Genomic DNA, 21,153 nt, shown 5'->3' on the forward strand with positions numbered 1-21,153 from the left:
ACTATTTATTCCTTGTATTTCCAGAAACAGGTAAATAATTAGGCTAGAAAAGTATGTTGAATGAACTAATGGACATTATTGTGGGGTCAAAAGCACATCCATTTATACTATGCTATATACATTTCACCCTCTTCGTTTCCATGATTTATGAAAACGCCAATATTTGTAACAAGTGCTTCCATTTAGAAACAGTACGGTAATGTATGCCAAAGTATAAAATGCCCCATTTCATTGCAAAGTTCAGCTTTGCTTAGTTCAGGAGTACTTTTTTTTTTTTTTTTTTTTTTACAGGCAGAGTGGACAGTGAGAGAGAGAGAGAGACAGAGAGAAAGGTCTTCCTTTTGCCATTGGTTCACCCTCCAATGGCCGCCACGGCTGGCACGCTGAGGCCAGCGCACCACGCTGATCCGAAGGCAGGAGCCAGGTGCTTCTCCTGGTCTCCCATGGGGTGCAGGGCCCAAGCACTTGGGCCATCCTCCACTGCACTTCCCTGGCCACAGCAGAGAGCTGGCCTGGAAGAGGGGCAACCGGGACAGAATCCGGCACCCCGACCGGGACTAGAACCTGGTGTGCTGGTGCCGCTAGGCGGAGGATTAGCTGATTGAGCCGCAGCGCCAGCTAGTTCAGGAGTACTAACTCTTAGTCTTGGCCATAGGAAGCTGAGATGGTCCAATTTCAATAGCATTTTGGCCAGATTCTAATTGTCCGCAGAACCTCTCTAAGTATTCTTGCTAGTATGTTGTCTGTAAATTTACCTGTTTGACATTCGTTTTCAGATTCTGAGCACAGTGCTTTCCATGTATGTTGTATACAGCACCAATAGCAGTCTACTCAGGAAACAAGGACTACCTCTAATGAATCAGATTTTGAGTTGGGCAGTGTTAGGTAAGCAACCACATAAACCAGTTTTTATATCGAATCTGTTATCTTAAAATGATCCAAAATTTATGTTTGTATTATTGTTATTGGAAGAATTTTTTGTTGCAGTGAATAATAATAACCAGGTATCAATTTCTCTTGCTGGAATTTAATAAATTTAGAATGCTTGTAAAGCAGTCATTTAATCAATAGAATATTTACTATCAGATAAGAAGTATATGTGTTTATTAATATCTGATAAAAATCTGCTTAGTGATTCCAGAAGCAAGGGGGGTTTTTTGAAGAGTATTTTATTCTTAATTTTCATATAATTTATAAATTCTCAGTTCTTACACAGCAAGTAAGAAATAGTTCAATTTTATCTATATTTCCCTTTGTGAAAATAATGTTGATTAGTAGCCTCCCACACATAATACCTATTACAAGTCTAAAAACTTTCTTTGAGAGACAAAGAGATAGAGAGACAAAGAGAAAGAGCTCCCATCCTCCAGTTCCCACATTGCTCCGTAATGAACCAGACCAGAGCTGGGAGGCAAGAATTCAGTTGAGGTCTCCCATGTGAGTGGCAGGAACCCAATTAACTGAGACGTCACTGCTGCCTTCTAGGTCATCATTAGCAGGAAGCTAGTGTCCGGAGCCTATGCTGGGACTCAAACTCACATGGAATGGGGGCATCTTAACTTCTAGGCAAACGCCCACTCCCTCTCTCCTCCCCCGCCGCAGATTAAGTGCTCTTACTTAAGAATGGTAGGACGTATGTATAAAGGAAACATACTCATACGTAATTTAAAGGACCTAGATTTTCCCTTTTACTTAGAAGACAAAATCAAGCTTTAAGTCCAAGTTTTTCATTTTAAAAAGTTTGTTATTCCTGAGAGTTGTTTGACATGCACTTTTTACTTTTTCTCTAAACAATTTTATTGTTCATCATCAAAAAAGGAACCTCATCTTAAAAAGATTAAGACTTAGGAGTGGTTTTTTTTTTTTTTTTTTTTTTTTAGATCACACTTAAAGCCTAAGTAGAGGCTTAAATATAACGGAAAGGCCGGCACCGTGGCTCAATTGGTTAATCCTCCACCTGCGGTGCTGGCATCCCATATGGGCGCCGGGTTCTAGTCCCAGCTGCTCCTCTTTCAGTCCAGCTCTCTGCTGTGGCCCAGGAGTGCAGTGGAGGATGGCCCAAGTGTTTGGGACCCTGCACCCGCATGGGAGACCAGGAGGAAGCACCTGGCTCCTGGCTCCTGGCTTCAGATCGGCTTAACTCCGGCCATAGCGGCCATTTTGGGGGGTGAACCAACAGAAGGAAGCCTTTCTCTCTCTGTCTCTTTCCTCTCTCACTGTCTAACTCTATCTGTCAAATAAATTAAAAAAACAAAACAAACAAACAAACAAAAAAAAACCAGGAATCAGACATATATGTCCTACAGTTTTGTTTGTTCATTTTGCAAAATCCATGGTCACTGTGTAAATGTAAGTTATTGAAAAATAACTGATACTATTTTATATATGAGGGTACTCCCAAATGTTCATGGAGCAGATGGCATCAAGGCATAGCCAGTAAAGCCACCGCCTGTGATTCCGGCATCCTGCTTGGGCATTGGTTCAAGTTCTGGCTGCCTACTCACAACCCAACTCCCTGATAGTGCTTCTGGGAAAGCTGCGGAGTATGGCCTAAGTCCTTGGGCCCCTGCCACCCACATGGGAGACCTGGATGAAGCTCCTGGGTCCTGGCTTTGGTCTGACCCAGTTCTGGCCATTGCAGCCATTTAGTGAGTGAACCAGCAGATGGAAGATCTCCCTCTCTATCTTTGTCTCTTGTCTCTCCCTTTCTCTCCCCTTCTCTCTCTCTATAACTCTACCTTTCAAAGAAATATTTTTTTAAAAGAAGAAAAGTTTCAAGGAAAATGAACTTGAAAGATAATTTTATTTTGATACAAAATTTTAAGTCCATGCATCATTTTTTTCATAATACTCATTTTCCAAGAACTTTTTAAGACACCCATGTATGTGTGTGTGTGTATGTGTTTGCTTCATTTAATTATGGAAATTCTGTAGGCCACTATCCTTTTTAAATTATCTTAATAAAATTACTGTTTACATTCATTCTGCATGAATGGTATCAATGACTGCTTCTTCATTTTGGAAAATTGTGTTCAATGAATACTATGCTCTGGCATTACCCTGTTCACTGAGATGAGTAACAAGATCAAGTCTCTGCCTTCTTGTAGTTTAGTTATATGGGGACAGAGGGACCAACGTTCCTGTCAGGTGGCTGTATGTGATGATCATATGGCATGTTTTCAAGTCTATAGATAACCCAAAAATTATGAATATGAGATGTAATATTAAAGGAAGTCTTTCTATTCCACCATATAGCTTCATAAATATGTAGTCATATGTAGCACACGCCAGCAAATAAACAATATATGGGGCATAATATATCAGAGATCAGGGGCACATAGGTAGTACATAATAACCCAGGTATCACCTACAGCATAGCTTCGCATCTTTGTAGTGTAGTCTTGCTCAACTCCTTAGTTTTCTGACCTACCAAAAAATAATCCATAATGAAGTAAAATACAGAAGATAGGCTTTGTGTATTTATCACTATATCTCATTTTTAAAGCTTCTAAGAAGATCAAGATATGGTACATTGTAAGAATTACAGAAAAATGACCTTTACATTCATGCTTCTTCCTTATTGGGGTTTTCAGTGTGTTTATAACATTTTTTTATTTTTTCATTTTAATTTTATTTAGATTATATAAGTTTCATTTTTTTTCATATATACAGATTTAGGAACATAGTGATATTTCTCTTCCTCCCACCCACGCTCCAACCCTTCTTCCTACTTCCTCTCCCATTCCCACTCTTAATTTTTTTAAAAGATTTATTATAAGAGTTATATATAGAGAGAAGGAAAGGCAGAGAGAGAGAGGGAGAGAGAGGTCTTCCATCCCCTGGTTCAGTCCTCAATTGGCTGTAATGGCTGGGGCTGTGCGGATCCGAAGCCAGGAGACAGGAGATTCTTCAAGGTCCATGGGAGTCCACGGGCCCAAGGACTTGGGCCATCTTCTACTGCTTTCCCAGGCCACAGTAGAGAGCTGGATGGGAAGTGGAGCAGCTGGGACTCGAACCAGCACCCATATGAGATGCCAGCACTGCTAGGCAGTGGTTTTACCCACTACGCCACAGTGCCAGCCCCCCAACTCTTAATGTTTACATAGATTACTTTCAGTTTACTTAATGATCATAAAGTTAACCTTACACTAATTAAAAGAGTTCAACACAGAGTATGAAGAAAAAAACACTGTTCCTCAACAGAAGATACAAGGTCTGTAGTCATCAAATCTCAAAATGTCCATTTCATTCCAATACATTACGTTTTAGGTACTCTATTAGTTACCCCAGATCAGGGAAAACAAATGATATCTGTCTATTTGGGACTCACTTATTTCACTAAGTATAATGGTTTCCAGTTGCATCTATTTTGTTGGAAAGGCAGGATTTCATTTTTTTATACTTAAATAGTATTCCATAGTGTGTACATACCATAATTTCTTTATTCAATCTTCAATTTATGGACATCTGGATTGATTCCATATCTTAACTATTGTGAATTGAGCTGCAATAAACAAGAGGGTACAGATCACTCTTTCATATACTGATTTATTTTGATTTGGGTAAATTCCTTTGAGTGGGATGGCTGGATCGGATGGTAGGTTTAAATTCAGATTTCTGAGGTATCTCCATACTTTCTTCCACAGTGGCTGGACCAGTTTACATTCCCACCAACAGTGGATTAGGTTACCATTTTCCCTACATCCTTGCCAGCACTTGTTATTTGTTAATTTCTGTATGAGAGCCACTCCAGCCGAGGTGAGGTGAAACCTCATGTGGTTTTGATTTGCATTTCCCTGATGGCTAGTGATCCTGAGCATTTTTTCCTGTGTCTCTTGGCCATTTGAATTTCCTTTCTTGAAAAATGCCTGTTTAAGTCCTTTGCACATTTCTTAACTGGATTGTTTGTTTTCTTGTTGTTGAATTTCTTGAGTTCTTTATAGATTCTGGGTATTAACCCTTTATCAGTTGCATAGTTTACAAGTATTTTTGACTTCCAATTTTCCAATTTGAATGATCTTTCTGATGTGTCGTTGGATTTGCTTAGTTAATATTTTGTTAAGAATTTTTGCGTCTATGTTCATCAAGGATATTGTTCTGTATAGTTATCTTTCTCTGTTGTATCTTTTTATGGTTTAGGAGTTAAGGTGATTCAGGCTTCATAAAAGGAATTTGGGAAGATTCATTCCCTTTCAATTATTTTTGAATACCTTGAGATGAATTGAAATTAGTTCTTTAAATGTCTGGTAGCATTCAGCAGTGAAGCCATCCCATCCTTGTTTTTGATGGAAGGGTCTTTATTATTGATTCAATCTCCATATTGATTAAATTTGTCTGTTTAGGTTTTCTGTGTCTTCATGACTCAATTTTGGTAGACTATATGTGTCCAGGAATGTATCCAGATTTTCTAGGTTTCTTAATTTTTTGACATACAGCTCTTTGTAGTGATTCCTGATGATTCTTTTTATTTCTTTGGCATCTGTTACATTTCCTTTTTCATCTCTGATTCTATTGATTTGAGTCTTCTCCCCCTGTTTTTGTTTTTGTTTTTTTTTTGATTAATTGAGCCAATGGTATATCAATTTTGTTAAATTTTTCAAAAAAAAACCCAGCTCTTCATTTCACTGATCTTTTTTTATTTAAAGATTTATTTATTTATTTGAAAGTCAGAGTTTCTGTTAGCATGGAATATCTTTTTCCATCCTTTCACTTTCAATCTGCATGTATCTTTGTTGGTGATATTTATTTATATATTTTGAAAGGTGGCGAGCCGGCGCCGTGGCTCAATAGGCTAATCCTCCACCTTGCGGCGCCGGCACACCGGGTTCTAGTCCCGGTTGGGGCGCCGGATTCTGTCCCGGTTGCCCCTCTTCCAGGCCAGCTCTCTGCTATGGCCAGGGAGTGCAGTGGAGGATGGCCCAGGTGCTTGGGTCCTGCACCCCATGGGAGACCAGGAAAAGCACCTGGCTCCTGGCTCCTGCCAGGATCAGCGCGGTGCGCCGGCTGCAGCGGCGGCCATTGGAGGGTGAACCAGCGGCAAAGGAAGACCTTTCTCTCTGTCTCTCTCTCTCACTGTCCACTCTGCCTGTCAAAAAAAAAAAAAAAAAAAAAAAAAAAAAAAAAAAAAAAAAAAAAAAAAAAAGAAAGGTGGCATTACAGAGAGGCAGAGGCAGAGAGAGAGGAAGAGAGAGAGAAGTCTTCCATCCACTGGTTCACTCCCCAAATGGCCGTAATGGCTGCAGCGGGGCAGATCCGAAGCCAGGAGCCAGGAGCTTCTTTCATGTCTCCCACACGGATGCAGAGGCCCAAAAACTTGGGCTATCTTCCATGGCTTTCCCAGGCCATAGCAGAGAGCTGGATCAGAAATGAAACAGCCAGGATTCAAACTGGCACCCATATGGGATGGCAGCACTGCAGGCAGTAGCTTTACCCGCTACGCCATAGCGCTGGCCCTGCAGTGTGTTTCTTGTAGGCAACAAGTAGATGGGCTAGTCTGTATCTTTTAACGGAGAGCTGAGGCCATTTACATTCAAGGTGACTATTGAAAAGTAACGACTTGGCCCTGCCATTTTTCCGTACATATTCCTATTGTTTACTTTAGATTTCTTTTGTACTTTTCCTGGGGGATTTTCTGCCTTCATATTCTTTCATAATGATGGCTATATTTCTCTGTTTCTTGATGTACCACATCCTTAAGCATCTTCTGTAAGGTTGGACAAGTGATGACAAATTCTTTCAATTTCTGTTTGATGTGAATGATCTTTATTTCACCTTCATTCATAAATGAGAGCTTTGCAGGGTACAGTGTTCTGGGCTAACGGTTTTTTTCTGTTGAGACTTGGACTGTCTCTTGGACTGTAGAGTTTCTGATGAGAAGTCAACTGTGAGCCTACTTGGAGCTCTTCTGAAAGTAATCTGGCAGTTCTCTCATGCACATTTTAAAATCTTTTCTAAGCATGCTTTTCTGTTGAAAGTTTGACTACAATGTGTCATGATGAAGATCTTTTCTGATCATGTTTGATAGGAGGTCTGTGTGCTTTTGTACTTGAATGTCCCTTTCTTTCTCCAGATTGGGAAAGTTTTCTGTAATTATTTCACTGAATAAAGACAGTCTATTCTCTTTCCACACCTTCTGGAACTCCTGAGACCTGTGTGTTGGGTTGCTTTATAGTATGCCATAAATCTCCAACATTATTTTTAATTTTTATGATTTCCTCCTTTTTTTTTTTTGACTGACTGAAAAATTTCCAAAAATTTGTTTTCTAGCTTGGATTCTTTCTTCTGCCTCACCAAGTGTGTTAAAAATTTCCACTGCATTTTTTATTTGATCTATTGAATTCTTCATTTCTAATATTTCATTTTAATTTCTCATTAAAATCTCAATTCCATGGAAAAACTTTCATTCATGTCATCTATGGATTTCTGTGGTTTGTAGATATGCTTCTGATTACTGTTGAGTAATCCTATGATTAAATTTTTGAATTCCATTTCCAGCGTTTCATCAGTCTCTTCATCTACACATTCTAATATTGAAACTTTGTGTTCCTTTGGGAGGGTCGTGATGTCTTCTTTATTCTTGTTTCTTGAATTTCTGCATTTATTTTTAGGCGTTTGTGGAGATACTTGGTGGTCTTTTTCCTCTGATGGCTTTTATCTTTCTTTCTTTCCTTTTTTTTTTTTTTTTTTTTTTGACAGGCAGAGTGGACAGTGAGAGAGAGAGAGACAGAGAGAAAGGTCTTCCTTTGCCATTGGTTCACCCTCCAATGGCCACCGCAGCCAGCGCGCTGCGGCTGGTGCACCGCGCTGATCTGAAGGCAAGAGCCAGGTGCTTATCCTGGTCTCCCCATGGGGTGCAGGGCCCAAGGACTTGGGCCATCCTCCACTGCACTCCCTGGCCACAACAGAGAACTGGCCTGGAAGAGGGGCAACCGGGACAGAATCCGGTGCCCCGACCGGGACTAGAACCTGGTGTTCCGGCGCCGCAAGGCGGAGGATTAGCCTAGTGAGCCGCAGCGCCGGCCGGCTTTTATCTTTCAACTGTGCCTTGTGGCTTAGTGGAATGTCTGTACTTTTGGTGAATAACAAGGGGTGTGTGCTGAGTGTGGCCAGGGAGTTCTGGTCAGCTCCAGGGTGTGGCAAGCATCCAGAGTAACACCCACACTGGTCTGGTAGATCTCTTGTTAACAGAACAGGGGAAATTGTCTGTGGGTGTGGTCACACCCGCACCTCCTCTCCTCCAAGGTGAACAATGCCCAGATGTTAGTGGGCACAGCATTCATGCGTATTGATGTATGAATCACAGCATTGATCCACACAGGCCTCAAATCGGAACAATGACCAGCCTTCGGCAACTAGGGAGCACTGAGCTTGTGGAGCCGCAAACAATGATTGCCCAGAGATCCAGCTATACCTTACACTCTATCGTGCAGCCACCAAGTCCCCACAGTCTCAGAGCACAAGGCTACCGCAGTTGCTGGGTACAGAGATTCTGCTCTGCCCCTCCTGCCCATCCAGTCCACTGAGAGGCAGATGTTCCCCAAGCCAGCTCTGCGTGGGAGCTCTGCCTAGGCAGCCTGAGCTCTGGAGCTTGTACTACGTTGGGAGGCTGGGGGCACCTCACAGTCCTATGTGGGTGCTCAGACTCCTGTCAATCCTCCCAGCCAGGCTCACAGGGGGTAGTAGATTTTCTCCTTCCACTAGAATTTCTGGATCACATGTATACCCGAGATCTGCTGGCCAAATGTTGCCCTCTCGCTGCCACTGCCGCCAGTACTGCTGAGAAGTACTGTCTCAGCCAGGCGCTGTACACGTGCACAAGGGCTTCTGCGGCTGCTGCCCGCCCTCTCTCAGCTGGGTGCCAGGGGCCGTTTTAGGGAGAATGGGGTGAGAGAAACATGTCCCTTTTACTTCCACTGGGTCCATGGGTATCTGCTAGCCCCCAGGGCTCCCAGCCAGACTCCCACCACGCTCTCCCTCCGGCTGTGTCACCACGGGTTGCTGCAGATTGCTCTCAACTCCATCTCCAAGCTGCCGCCCACTACAGCTCTCAGCTGTTACAGTTGTATGTTGTGTTTGCTCGTGCTGCATGCCCGTATCTTCCACACAGGTCCACAGCATTCCTCTTCCTTCCATTGAATTTCCACTACAGTTTTCTCTCTAGTTCTCCCGAGAGTGCACTTTCTACATTAGTTTTTTGTTGTTGTTGTTGTTGTTGTTTGTTTTTGTTTTTACTATTTATCCCTAGCCTAGCGCAGTACATCATTCCCTATCTTGGAATCTCCCACTGTATAACATTTTTAAAACACTCTATTGATTCAATATTTTTAATCTATTCTGTGCTTTTTATTTTAGTTGGCTAAATAAATTATGGCATTTTTCCTTCCTTTGTCTTTGAAGACATTGACATTTTTGAAGAAAAAAATATAGAATGCCCTGCTCTGCTCTCTTCCCTGACCCTCCCATGCCCAAGTTCTTAATTTGTGTTTATTTGATGTTTCCTTGTGTTTAAATTGAGGTTATACCTTATTTAATGCAATGTCCTCTTTAAGTCAGTTCTGGAGGCATATGATCTGTCTCTCCTTGTTGATATGAATTTTTCCATCAAAGTGTTGTCTAGTTTTTCCACTGTAGATTTGCTGGGTTTATTTTTTTCCCCTCCTTCCATGCAGCTGGTAAGCTGCTTATAGGAAAGCATTGTAAAGTGATCAAATATCCTTCTTCTCAAAATTCTCTCTAGATTTAGCATCCATTCATAAATCTTTCCAGATCTGCCCTTTTTCATGATGGCTACACCCTGATAATTTTCTGTTTCCCACACTCTTACGTGTACCAGAAAATTCTCAACATTTTGCCATAAGAATCCTTCCTTCTTTCCTATTTATTCATTCACTTCTCTTTTTAATGTTGGTGTAGACACATGCATTCTTTTTTTCTAAGGTTTTTAAATCATTATTGTTGTCAATTTAGTGATCAAATTGTCCCACACTTGGGCTGGGGTCCCCTTCAAGTAGGCTTATTACCTTTCCCTTGTAATTTATTGAGCACTTTTATGTTTTCTGATATTAAGGTGTTTTAGACTTACCTGTGTTTATCCTGCCTTAGCTGTAGAATCAGTTCATTTTCTAAGTACAATGGTTCTTTTTAGGAGGGAAATGTTATTAGACATCAATATCTGAGTGCTACCAAGGTTCTTCTCTTGTTTGCCCTTCCAATGGTCAGAGCTAGAAATATGAATGTGGAAATACTAAGTATATATATACACATACATACCTACTATACATATATATACACAGACATCTATGTGTCGTATGCACATAATCATGCATGTACACGTGCTTTATTTTACACTGATACCTCTAACTCCCCACAAACTTTCTCCTTGTCTTCCCACCTTATATACTTACACGCTTCTCCTGTGCAGTGAGAATTCTGGTTTCAACATCGGTATATTTACTTAGTTAAATTATCTTAGTTATAAAATTATTACATAATTGTTTAACCCATACCATTACAGCAAAGAAACCGACTAAAAATTCCTTACGATATGTCTACAATTCTTCAACCTACCCAAGACTGGGGGTTATGGTTAAATGCTGTGTTCATGAGTATTTGGACTTGGCTACCTACCTTTCTTTCTTTTTTTTTTTTTTTAAGATTTATTTATTTATTTGAAAGAGTTACACAGAGGGAGAAGGAGAGGCACAGAGAGAGAGGTCTTCCATCTCCTGGTTCGCTCCTCCAGATGGCCGCAATGGCCAGAGCTGCACCAATCCGAAGCCAGGAGCCAGGAGCTTCTTCTGGGTCGCCCATGTGGGTGCAGGAGCCTAAGCACTTGGGCTATCTTCTACTGCTTTCCCAGGCCATGGCAGAGAGCTGGATTGGAAGTGGAGCAGCCGAGACTCAAAACCGGCGCCCATATGGGATGCTGGCACTGCAGGCTTTACCTGCTACGCCACAGCGCCAGCCCCTACCTTCCTTTCTTTTGCCTTCCCTTTCTTCCTTCTTCCTTCTTCCTTTCTTCCTCCATTCCTTTCATTGTGATTTTGATATTCACTTGAAACCAACTAGGTTTACTTCAGCTTGCTTTCTGCTTTAGATCTTTTTTATTTCCCATTCTTTTTTATTCAATTTAACTTTTGTACATGTAGAATATTCACATGCTTTCCAACACAGAAACTATACAGAAAGGTGTGTTCCAAGAAGTGCCACCTGTGTTATTTCCACTCTGTTCTCCCTTACTGCTAACTACTTGTTCATTGCTTCCTGGTCTATCTTTCTTACATTCTCTTTGCAGTGATAGACAGATATAAATGTGTTTTCTTGTTTTTTATTTCTTTTGTGCAAAAGGAGCATTTTATATATCTTCTTTTGTGTTTGCTTCTTTTACTTAATAATACTTCCTGATATCGATTCAAAGAGCTCATCATTATTCTTGTGTTTTTTTTTTTTTTGCAGCTCTGTACTTTTTTTTTTTTTTTTTTTTTTTTTTTTTGACAGGCAGAGTGGACAGTGAGAGAGAGAGACAGAGAGAGAAAGGTCTTCCTTTGCCGTTGGTTCACCCTCCAATGGCCGCCGCTGCAGCCGGCGCACCGCACTGATCCTGGCAGGAGCCAGGAGCCAGGTGCTTTTCCTGGTCTCCCATGGGGTGCAGGGCCCAAGCACCTGGGCCATCCTCCACTGCACTCCCTGGCCATAGCAGAGAGCTGGCCTGGAAGAGGGGCAACCGGGACAGAACCCGGCGCCCCGACCGGGACTAGAACCCGGTGTGCCGGCGCCGCAAGGTGGAGGATTAGCCTAGTGAGCCACGGCGCCGGCGCAGCTCTGTACTTTTCATTGTGTATATATTTCATTGTTTATTTAGCCAACTTCCTGTGCTTTGATAGTTAGATAGATAATGGGTTTTCTTTTTTGAGGTTACAAATAACCCTACAATGAACAATATAGAGCGTATTTATACCCATAGTGGTCTGTGTGCAGGGAGTATATTTCAGGATAAATTTCTAGAAGTTGGATATCCTGGTTAAAAGTGTAAATGCACAAGTAATACTTTTAGATATGACTAAATTCACCTCTAGAGATGCTGTGCCATTTTTCATTCCTGCCAAAAATATATTAGAGTGCCTGTCTCCTCACAGCCTTACCCACAGCTTTGAATTTGTGCCAGTCAATAAATTTATGCCAATGTCCATCAATTATTTTTAAGCTTTCTAATTTATGCCAGTCTCATATTTGAGAAATGGTATCTTAGTATGTTTTTAATTTACATTTTTCTTATGAGTGATGTTAGACATCTTTACACATGCTTAAGGACAATTTTTATATCACTTTTGAGGAACTATTTATTTCTGACTTTTCCCCACATTTCTCTAAAATTTTTGTCTCTTTGGTTCCCATTTTTTATAGTTTTCTATAAATGAGAGTTATTAACCTTTTACCTATGATATGCTGTAAAGTTTTTTTAAGGTTTGTCATTTGACATTTGACCAGGCTTACTGTGTTTTGGCCATGAAAGAGATTTTTATTTTTATATTACCATTCATACTTTTCTTAATGCCTCTAGATTTTTCATCATAGTTAGAAAGCTTTCTTTGATACTTAGGTAATAGAAGACTTTCCTCATGTTGTCTTGTAGTACTTGTACTTTTTTTTCCACATTTTAGCACTTGACCAATTTAGAACTTATTAATTGATATAGTTAGAGGAACTCTCATGTATAGTTTCAGCATGGCTATCCGGTCCGAACATTGTTTTTACTAAAATAATGTTATCAAAAGCTTTATGTGTCCCAGTGCTGTGAGACACCACTTTTATCATACATTAGATGCACTGGACTATTTCTGCACTTTCTATTCTATTCCATTGATCTGTCTATTCATGTGCCAATAACATACTATTTTAGTTACAAAGACTTTATAGTATATTTAACAAAATTTGAACTTTTAGGATTAACTTTTCCAACTTTAGAACAAGCTTCTGGAATTCTTATTGAGATGACCTGAAATTTATATATTAGTTTGGAGAAAACTTACATTGTGATCATGAACCATATTAATACATTCTAATCAAGAAAAAGGGATGCCTTCCACTTTTTCAAGTTCACTTTTATGCCTCCAAAACTACTGTTATGTTTTTCTTCATATAAGCATTGAGTAGTTCTCATTTAATATACCCTTAAATGTATTTTCTTATTTTTTACTATTGTGGGCTTTTTCTCATTCATTGTATCTTCTAATTTGTTATCATTTAATTATAATTGATATTGATATTTGCATATTTGTTTTATATACTATTACTTTAATGAATTCTTTATTTATGGAGTTGGTTTTATCATTGGTTTTCTGAATTTACCCAGGACAGATACAGTTAGTATTACTTCCCCCTTTCCTGTTGTTATGCTTCTAAATATTTTGTTTGATTTTGTTTTGTTTAATTACATTAGCTAGTACCCTCTGGGACAATGTTAGAGAGTGGAGGTAGTATGTTTCCTTACCTATTTCCTGACCATGGTGGGAATAACTCTAAATGCGGGTTTCCTACATTAAGAAATACAGTTGCTTTGGGATTGAAGTATATATTTATCATGTTAAAGAGAGTACATGCATTCTTGTTTTATTCAGACATCTTCTTAGGAATGGATGTAGAATTTTATCAAAGAGTTTTTTGACATCTGTGGAAATAATAAGTTTGTTCTCCCAATCTTTGTTAATTTGGTAAATAATATTAATGCACTTTCCAATATTGAACCATTCTTATATTCCTGGTATAAACCTCCATAGATACACTTGATTGTAGTACACTATTTTCTTAATGATGTTGGAGGCTGTTTGTGTATATTTATTTAAGATACTGATTTTTAATTTCTATTCATTCTTATCAGGTATAGGTATCAATATTATACTTCCTAAAAATAATTTTGATGTTTTCCACTGAAATTTTTTTAAAAATATTTTATTTATTTGAGAGCTAGAGTTAGAGAGAGGGAGAGACAGAGGAAGAGGTCTTCCATCACCTGGCTCATTCCCTAAATGGCTGTAATGGCCAGAACTGGGCTGATTTGAAGCCAAGAGCTTCTTCGGGGTCTCCCACATGAGTGCAGGGGCCAAAGCTCTTGGGCCATCTTCTACTGCTTTCCCAGGCCATAGCAGAAAGCTGGATTGGAAGAGGAGCAGCCGGGACATGAACCAGCACCCATATGGGATCCTGGCACCACAGGCGGAGGCTTAGCCTACTATACCAAGCATCGATGGGTGGCTATCTCCAATGATTGTGGTTTTTACAAACATGTTATGGTCCCTAGTGGGTAATATTTTTTTAAAAAAGATTTATTTACTTATTTGAAAGGCAGAGTTACAGAGAGGCAGAGGCTGAGAGAGAGAAAGAGGCCTTCCATCCCCTGGTTCTCTCCTCCAGATGGCTGCAATGGCCAGAGCTGCGCCGATCCAAAGCCAGGAGCCAGGAGCTTCTTCTGGGTTTCCCATGTGGGTGCAGGAGCTTTCCCAGACCATGGCAGAGAGCCAAGTCGGAAGTGGAACAGCTGGGACTTGAACCGGCACCCATATGGAATGCCGGCAGTGCAGGTGGTGGCTTTACCTGCTTCACCACAGGGTAATATTTATATTACCGGCCCCACCAATGGGTAATATTTTATGAAACAGTTGGTAACTTAGGTGTCTCAAAATGGGAATTCTTATTTAACCTTTAGCACCTTATCAATCCTTTAGACAAAGATAAAAACAAAGTTAGAAAATGTTTATATTTTACAGACCAATTTCCTTTAAACTGACTTAAAATAAAAAATATTGAAATGTTTTTCCAGCTAAAATATGTATAAAGTGATGATGCCTTATCAGAACTATACATCTGAGGAAAGTCAGAAGCTGCTTGTCTAAGAATATTAAAAATAGGAGGCTAGGGGCCGGCAATTTAGTATAGCTGTTAAAGCCACTGCCTGTGACATTGGCATGCCATACGGGCACTGGTTCAAATCCTGGCTGCCCCACTTCTGATCTAGTTCCCTTAATGGCTTAGGAAAGCAGCAGATGATGGCCCAGGTGCTTGGGCCCCTGTACCCACATGGGAGACCAGAAGAAGCTCCTCGCTCCTTGCTTCCATCTGGCCCAGCCCTGGCTGCTGTGGCCATTTGGAGAGTGAACCAGGGTATGGAAGATCTCTCTCTCTCCGTCTCTCCATCTTTCTCCATAACTCTGCCTTTCAAATAAATAAAATAAATATTTTTAATAGGCATATAATTTGTATGGTCTTAAATCTTGCAGGGACTTGATTTTGAATTAAATTTTCTTTACATTTAACTACAAAGCTGTTGATTAGTATAACAATAGTTACTAAGCACTGTGTGCCACAGAGTGTGTTTGGGGACTGTTTCATAGGCAAAATTATATTTAACTTTAATATCTCTTTGGAGATAAGTGAATTTCTCAGATGGCTTAACAAACTTGCCCCATAGTTAAGCAATCAGTAAATAATTTCCATCCCAAATCTATACACTCTGGAGTGCTGGGGTGTTAGGAAGCTATGCACATTTCCTTTCCAAAATAAAGATAGGGGGAGTTTGTGTCCTCCACTGAGGTAGTTGCTTTTCTTATTCTGTAAAGAAAGATTACTTCACTTATTAAAATTGTTCTTACTACAACTCTCACGCATGGTGAGGTCATTCTCTCCTATTTGTAATTTTCCAAGTGGCATACTCCAAGTGTCAGTGCAGGGAAAAAGCTTAAAGGGGGACAGGATTAGGAAAAATCATCTTCTGGGGTCTTTGAACTAAAATATAAATGCCTAATTAAGAGAAGAGTTGCTGAATCGTGAGTAATATATTTTATTTCACTAGATAAAAAAAGATTCAGTTAGGAGTTGATTTTATTAGAATGAGCTGGCCTGAACTGAGAAATTTTGCATTATTTAAACCAAAATATAATTAAAACAATGAAATACAACTTTAATTAAAAATGCAAATATAGCCACATGTTGTTAAAGGTCACACAAGTAAAAAGCACCATAAATGCAGTGCTTCTATGCGTTGTTTGTGCGTCCTGTACCGACAGATAACCTGCTGTGCTTTATTGCAGCCTCTTCCCTGGTTGTGCCCCTCCTGAGCTCTCCGGCTCTCTTCCAGCGATTGTTTAGCATCCTTCTTTCCTTGATGTCAACCTACCTGCTGCTAAGCACAGGGTATCAACTTTTTAAAAATTGGATTTTATAGTAGCAAATTTTAAGTGATATCTTTACATTTTCTCTATTACAATTTAACTTTTAGAAATGAAAAATGTTTTATAAATCTTGAGGAATAATTTATAAATATTTACTGTGCAAACTGTATGATTTGATTATAAAATATACTCTTCTTTTTCTTATCCCTTTTATGGTATTGCATGTTGTGTGTCTTTCTGCTAATATATTGAAGTTGCTAAAATTCCATTTAGCTACAATGTTGAAAATTCTGAGTGATTTTGAAGGAATCTTAGAATTTTTGTTTCTGTTGCATTTCCTTTAAGTATTTTAAGTGATGGTTTGATTTGTTTATTCTTTGAATATGATGCTTTGTTTTTAGTCTTACTCTTACATGTATTAGAGTCCACATATTCCTTTGATTCAGGGAACTTTCAGAATGTTTTCAAAGAAATTACAGAACCCGTTTTTATTTAAGGTTGAAATTTTCTTACCAAAAAAAGAAAAAATCCAGCATCTTGATTTGATCTGAATACTGAAGCCTTCTTTAGAATTCAGTGAAGGCAGAACCGTGTACTCCTCATTGACTTAGAAGAAAAGAATTCATCACTTGCTTTTGATTTTTATTTCATCCTTACTTAAATCCTTATGAGGGTAAGAAATGTGCACTTTAAAACATTAAACAATGAATATAATAGACAAATTGAATAAACACTACTCATAGTTCAGATTTTAACCCAAATATAGAATCTTAATCCAAATTATATTAAACCTAGGAATTCACCAGGTTCATTTGATCTTGGGAAACTCAGTTGTCCTAATTCAGGATTAGAGAGCTTTTCTCAAAATCTTTCATGGTAGAGCCTTTTCTCCTAGGCGATCTAGACGTCAGGAGTTCTTACATATCCCCCCCCACCCACCCAGTAGGCGATGGCACTGTTCCTCCTTCTGTTACCAAAGCTCCACACATCCTGTCTTTCCCCTTCTCCCTGCCTAATCACAAGTGGCCACAGCTAAGAAGATGGAAACTTTCACCAATTGCCTAATAAGATCCTAAGATGAGTGTCGTATGAGATTTAGAACTTTTGAATTTTCAAATACAGTTTAAAATCTACAATCATCTAGTGTTAACAGGTTCTTTTTCAAGTGTGATAAACATCATAAAACCTTAACCCTTCACACTTTAAAAAATAATTTTGAAAATTATTTTTGGAGTAAGTAATTTTCTTATACAAGTAGAGTATCACTTATCTGAAATGCTTGGGACCCTAAATGTTTCATATCTTAATAGAGGTTTTAGATTTAGGAATATTTGCATGGGTTTTATCAGTTGAACCAATATCTAATCTGAAAATTTGAAATGCTCCAGAATTTAAAACTTTATGAGTACCTGTGTTCAAAGTCTTGAATTTTGTCTTTTAGATTTTCAGATTAGAGGTGCTCAACTGATATTAAAATTCATCAAAATAAAAAAATGAATTAAAATATGCATACTTTTTTCTCAAGCTATCACATACATTTTTTTTCCAAGCTAATGTGTACATTTTTATAGTCTAGATAAGAAAGTAGAAGATAAAATCATTTGAATTCCAGCCCACCATTTTGGGGTGTCATACAAATCTTATTAAGAGGTCAAACTCAGATGTTGGCTTAAGGAAATAAATGTTTGAGAAGTTTCAGAACTATGTGCTAAATTCTACAGTCTTTTTTTTTTTTTTTTTTTTGACAGGCAGAGTGGACAGTGAGAGAGAGAGAGAGAGAGACAGAGAGAAAGGTCTTCCTTTGCCGTTGGTTCAGCCTCCAATAGCCGCCACGGCCAGCGCACCGCGCTGATCCGAAGGCAGGAGCCAGGTGCTTCTCCTGGTCTCCCATGGGGTGCAGGGCCCAAGGACTTGGGCCATCCTCCACTGCCTTTCCAGGCCACAGCAGAGAGCTGGATTGGAAGAGGAACAACCGGGACAGAATCCGGTGCCCCGACCGGGACTAGAACCCGGTGTGCCGGTGCTGCAAGGCAGAGGATTAGCCTATTGAGCCATGGCACCGGCTAATTCTACAGTCTTAAAAAATCAGTAGTAGGTCCCTTTCTTTGAAACTTCAAGTTCTAAAGCATTTAACAGATGCAAAGAGTATATCATAGAATAAAAAATATAAACATATCTAGAAATAGATCTACTTTGCTGGATTTGGAATGAAAGAAGGAAGTAAAGAAAAAATTAAGATAAAAAAGTTTAATTTTGAGTGAAAAAAGTCTTAAAAGTGAAAAGTTTATGCCTAAAATCAGAATATTCATGCTGAGTATGAGCTACATTTATTATTCACTATCTAAAACCATATTTAGCCGGCGCCGCGGCTCACTAGGCTAATCCTCCGCCTAGCAGCGCCGGCACACCGGGTTCTAGTCCCGGTTGGGGCGCCGGATTCTGTCCCGGTTGCCCCTCTTCCAGGCCAGCTCTCTGCTGTGTCCCGGGAGTGCAGTGGAGGATGGCCCAGGTGCTTGGGCCCTGCACCCCATGGGAGACCAGGAAAAGCACCTGGCTCCTGGCTCCTGCCATCGGATCAGCGCGGTGCGCCGGCCGCGGCAGCCATTGGAGGGTGAACCAATGGCAAAGGAAGACCTTTCTCTCTGTCTCTCTCACTGTCCACTCTGCCTGTCAAAAAAAAAAAAAAAAAAAAAAAAAGCAAACCATATTTAGCAGGCCGGTGCTGCAGCTCACTAGGCTAATCCTCCACCTGTGGCGCCGGCACCCCGGGTTCTAGTTCTGGTTGGGGTGCTGGTTCTATCCTGGTTGCTCCTCTTCCAGTCCAGCTCTCTGCTGTGGCCCGGGATGGCAGTGGAGGATGGCCCAAGTGCTTGGGCCCTGCACCCACATGGGAGACCAGGAGGAAGCTCCTGGCTCCTGGCTTTGGATCGGCGCAGCGTGCCAGCCGTAGCAGCCATTTGGGGGGTGAACCAATGGAAGGAAGACCTTTCTCTCTGTCTTTCTCTTTCACTGTCTAACTCTGCCTGTCAAAAAAAAATTAAAAATTAAAAAAAAATAAAACCATATTTAGCTTTGTCAAAAATTTCAAAAGGGTGTCTTGGAGTAGCACAGTCTATAATCACTTCAATTAGTGCATGTTTTCAGTATTAAATCAGTTCTGCAAAACATAGTCCACCTATTATGGTTCAGCATCACTATTTTGGATAACCTAGGATTCTCTGTGTAAATTAGTAGATATTCAAAATCATGGTATCTTTAAAAGATGTGCAGTTTTATTACATTATAGAAATACAACAATAGTAAACCTAAATTCTAACAATGTATATACTTATTGAATAAAAAGAGTCATTTTTAATTAGCACTTAATTGTATTTATGGAAATGGAATCTATTGTAATACTTGAAAAAACTTTGTTCTCATTCATTGGTTAAACACTTTTTAAATTTCATTTATGTTATCCCTTTGCTTCGCAAACCATAATATAAACCTAAATGTCTTTTTAGCTCTATTCAATTTGTGGAGACCAAACCAACAGATCCAAACTTAGTAAGGTTTCTTTATGGTCTTTGTGTGCTCAAGATAACATTTTATTGATATTTCAGTTTATTAGTTCTGATACATAAACTTTAGACAAAATATTGATTATATATATAACTGCCAATATATTTTTAAAAATCATAGTCCTCTTTTGCTCAAAATACACATATACCATCTTGACTCAGCCAATTGTTTCTCTCTTTTTTTTAGAATTATTTTTTACTTACTTCAAAGAGTTATGGAGGGAGAGAGAAAGAGGGAGAGAGAGAAAAATCTTCCATCCAGTGGTTTACTCCCCAAACAGCCACAACAGTCAGGACTGGGCCAGGCCAAAGCCAGGAGCTAGGAGCTTCATCCAGGTCTCCCACATGGGTGCAAGGGCCAAAGCTCTTGGTCTATCTTCCCCTACTTTCCCAGACGCCTTAGCAGGGAGCTGGATCAGAAGTAGAGCCAGCCAGGTCTCAAACTGGCACCCATATGGGTTTCTGGCACTGCAGGCAGAGGCTTAACCTACTACACCACAATGCTGGCCCTGTTTTTCTCTTTCATATTTCCATTGTACAGTTGTCTAGAGAGACCAGTTGCCTCTCTAAAGGCATGAAGTAGAGTTGTAAACTGCTATAACGAAGGACCATGTTTTATTCTATGGCATCAGAAAATTACAAAATGGAGCGGTTTAATGTGAGTTCAGTTGTAAATTATGTGACATGAAGAATGACTATAAAAAGCATCTGAGGAAGGGAACATTGAATTGGTGCTGTTAAATGCTCATGTAAAGTTGAGCTGAAGTTTCAAGAAAGCCTAGGTTACAAGCATTCTAAGTTTGTTTTTCTTTTCATTTTTTCCCCAAGTCATTGTAAAATTAATTGGAAAGTTGATATAAGGGAGATAAATCACTTACTTGCTGGAATGTTCTGGAATATTTTCTTCCAATCTTAGCTCTATATTTGTCTTGTTAACATAGAAGGAATCATAGTACATGTACTGGTTTATTTCTCTTTTTTTTTCTGTACATAACATTATTTCAGAAGCATTTTCCAAGTGTCTCTTTGGCTTCCCGGCCACCCTTTGATGTTTTACAGAATGGATGCACATTAATTTACTTAGCCATTCCTCTTTGACCATTTATTTCTACTTTTCATTAGTATAAGTAGTATTTTGAATGATCTTTTTATGCATAAGCTCTTTACATAGTTTAGATTTTTTTCCCCTTGTTTGCTTCTCAATATAGTATAACTGAACGATTGGGAATGAACTTATTTTTTAGTTTTGATTTGTCTTCAAAATAATGCCAATGTATATATCCAACAAACTATGAAGGATACCCCATATCCTTAAGAGTATTTGGTATTTTCATTTTAAAATAAGTGCATCAAATGCTATTTTAAAAATGGGCCAAAAATGGTAATACTTTGTACAGTTTTCTCTCTTGTTTACTAGTGGTATTTTCTCA

At 39.4% G+C, this 21,153-nt stretch overlaps 1 protein-coding gene across 14 annotated transcripts in view; it reads left to right on the forward strand.

Moving 5' to 3' along the window:
- PIGN (phosphatidylinositol glycan anchor biosynthesis class N) overlaps nt 1-21,153 on the forward strand; it is a 153,633-nt gene that overhangs the window by 87,184 nt on the left and 45,296 nt on the right. For all 14 annotated transcript variants that reach the window (XR_016213904.1, XR_016213903.1, XR_016213907.1 and 11 more), the window contains 2 exons: nt 777-885; nt 16,083-16,185. Coding sequence is in view for 7 of the 14 variants with exons in the window: in XM_017344218.4 (XP_017199707.4) it covers nt 777-885; nt 16,083-16,185 (212 nt within the window). In the remaining 7 variants the exon portion in view is untranslated. The remainder of the gene's footprint in view (nt 1-776; nt 886-16,082; nt 16,186-21,153) is intronic.

The sequence above is a fragment of the Oryctolagus cuniculus genome, chromosome 10 (genome assembly GCF_051225735.1).
Source record: "Oryctolagus cuniculus isolate XC-2025 breed Fujian yellow rabbit chromosome 10, ASM5122573v1, whole genome shotgun sequence".
Taxonomy (NCBI): Eukaryota; Metazoa; Chordata; class Mammalia; order Lagomorpha; family Leporidae; genus Oryctolagus; species Oryctolagus cuniculus.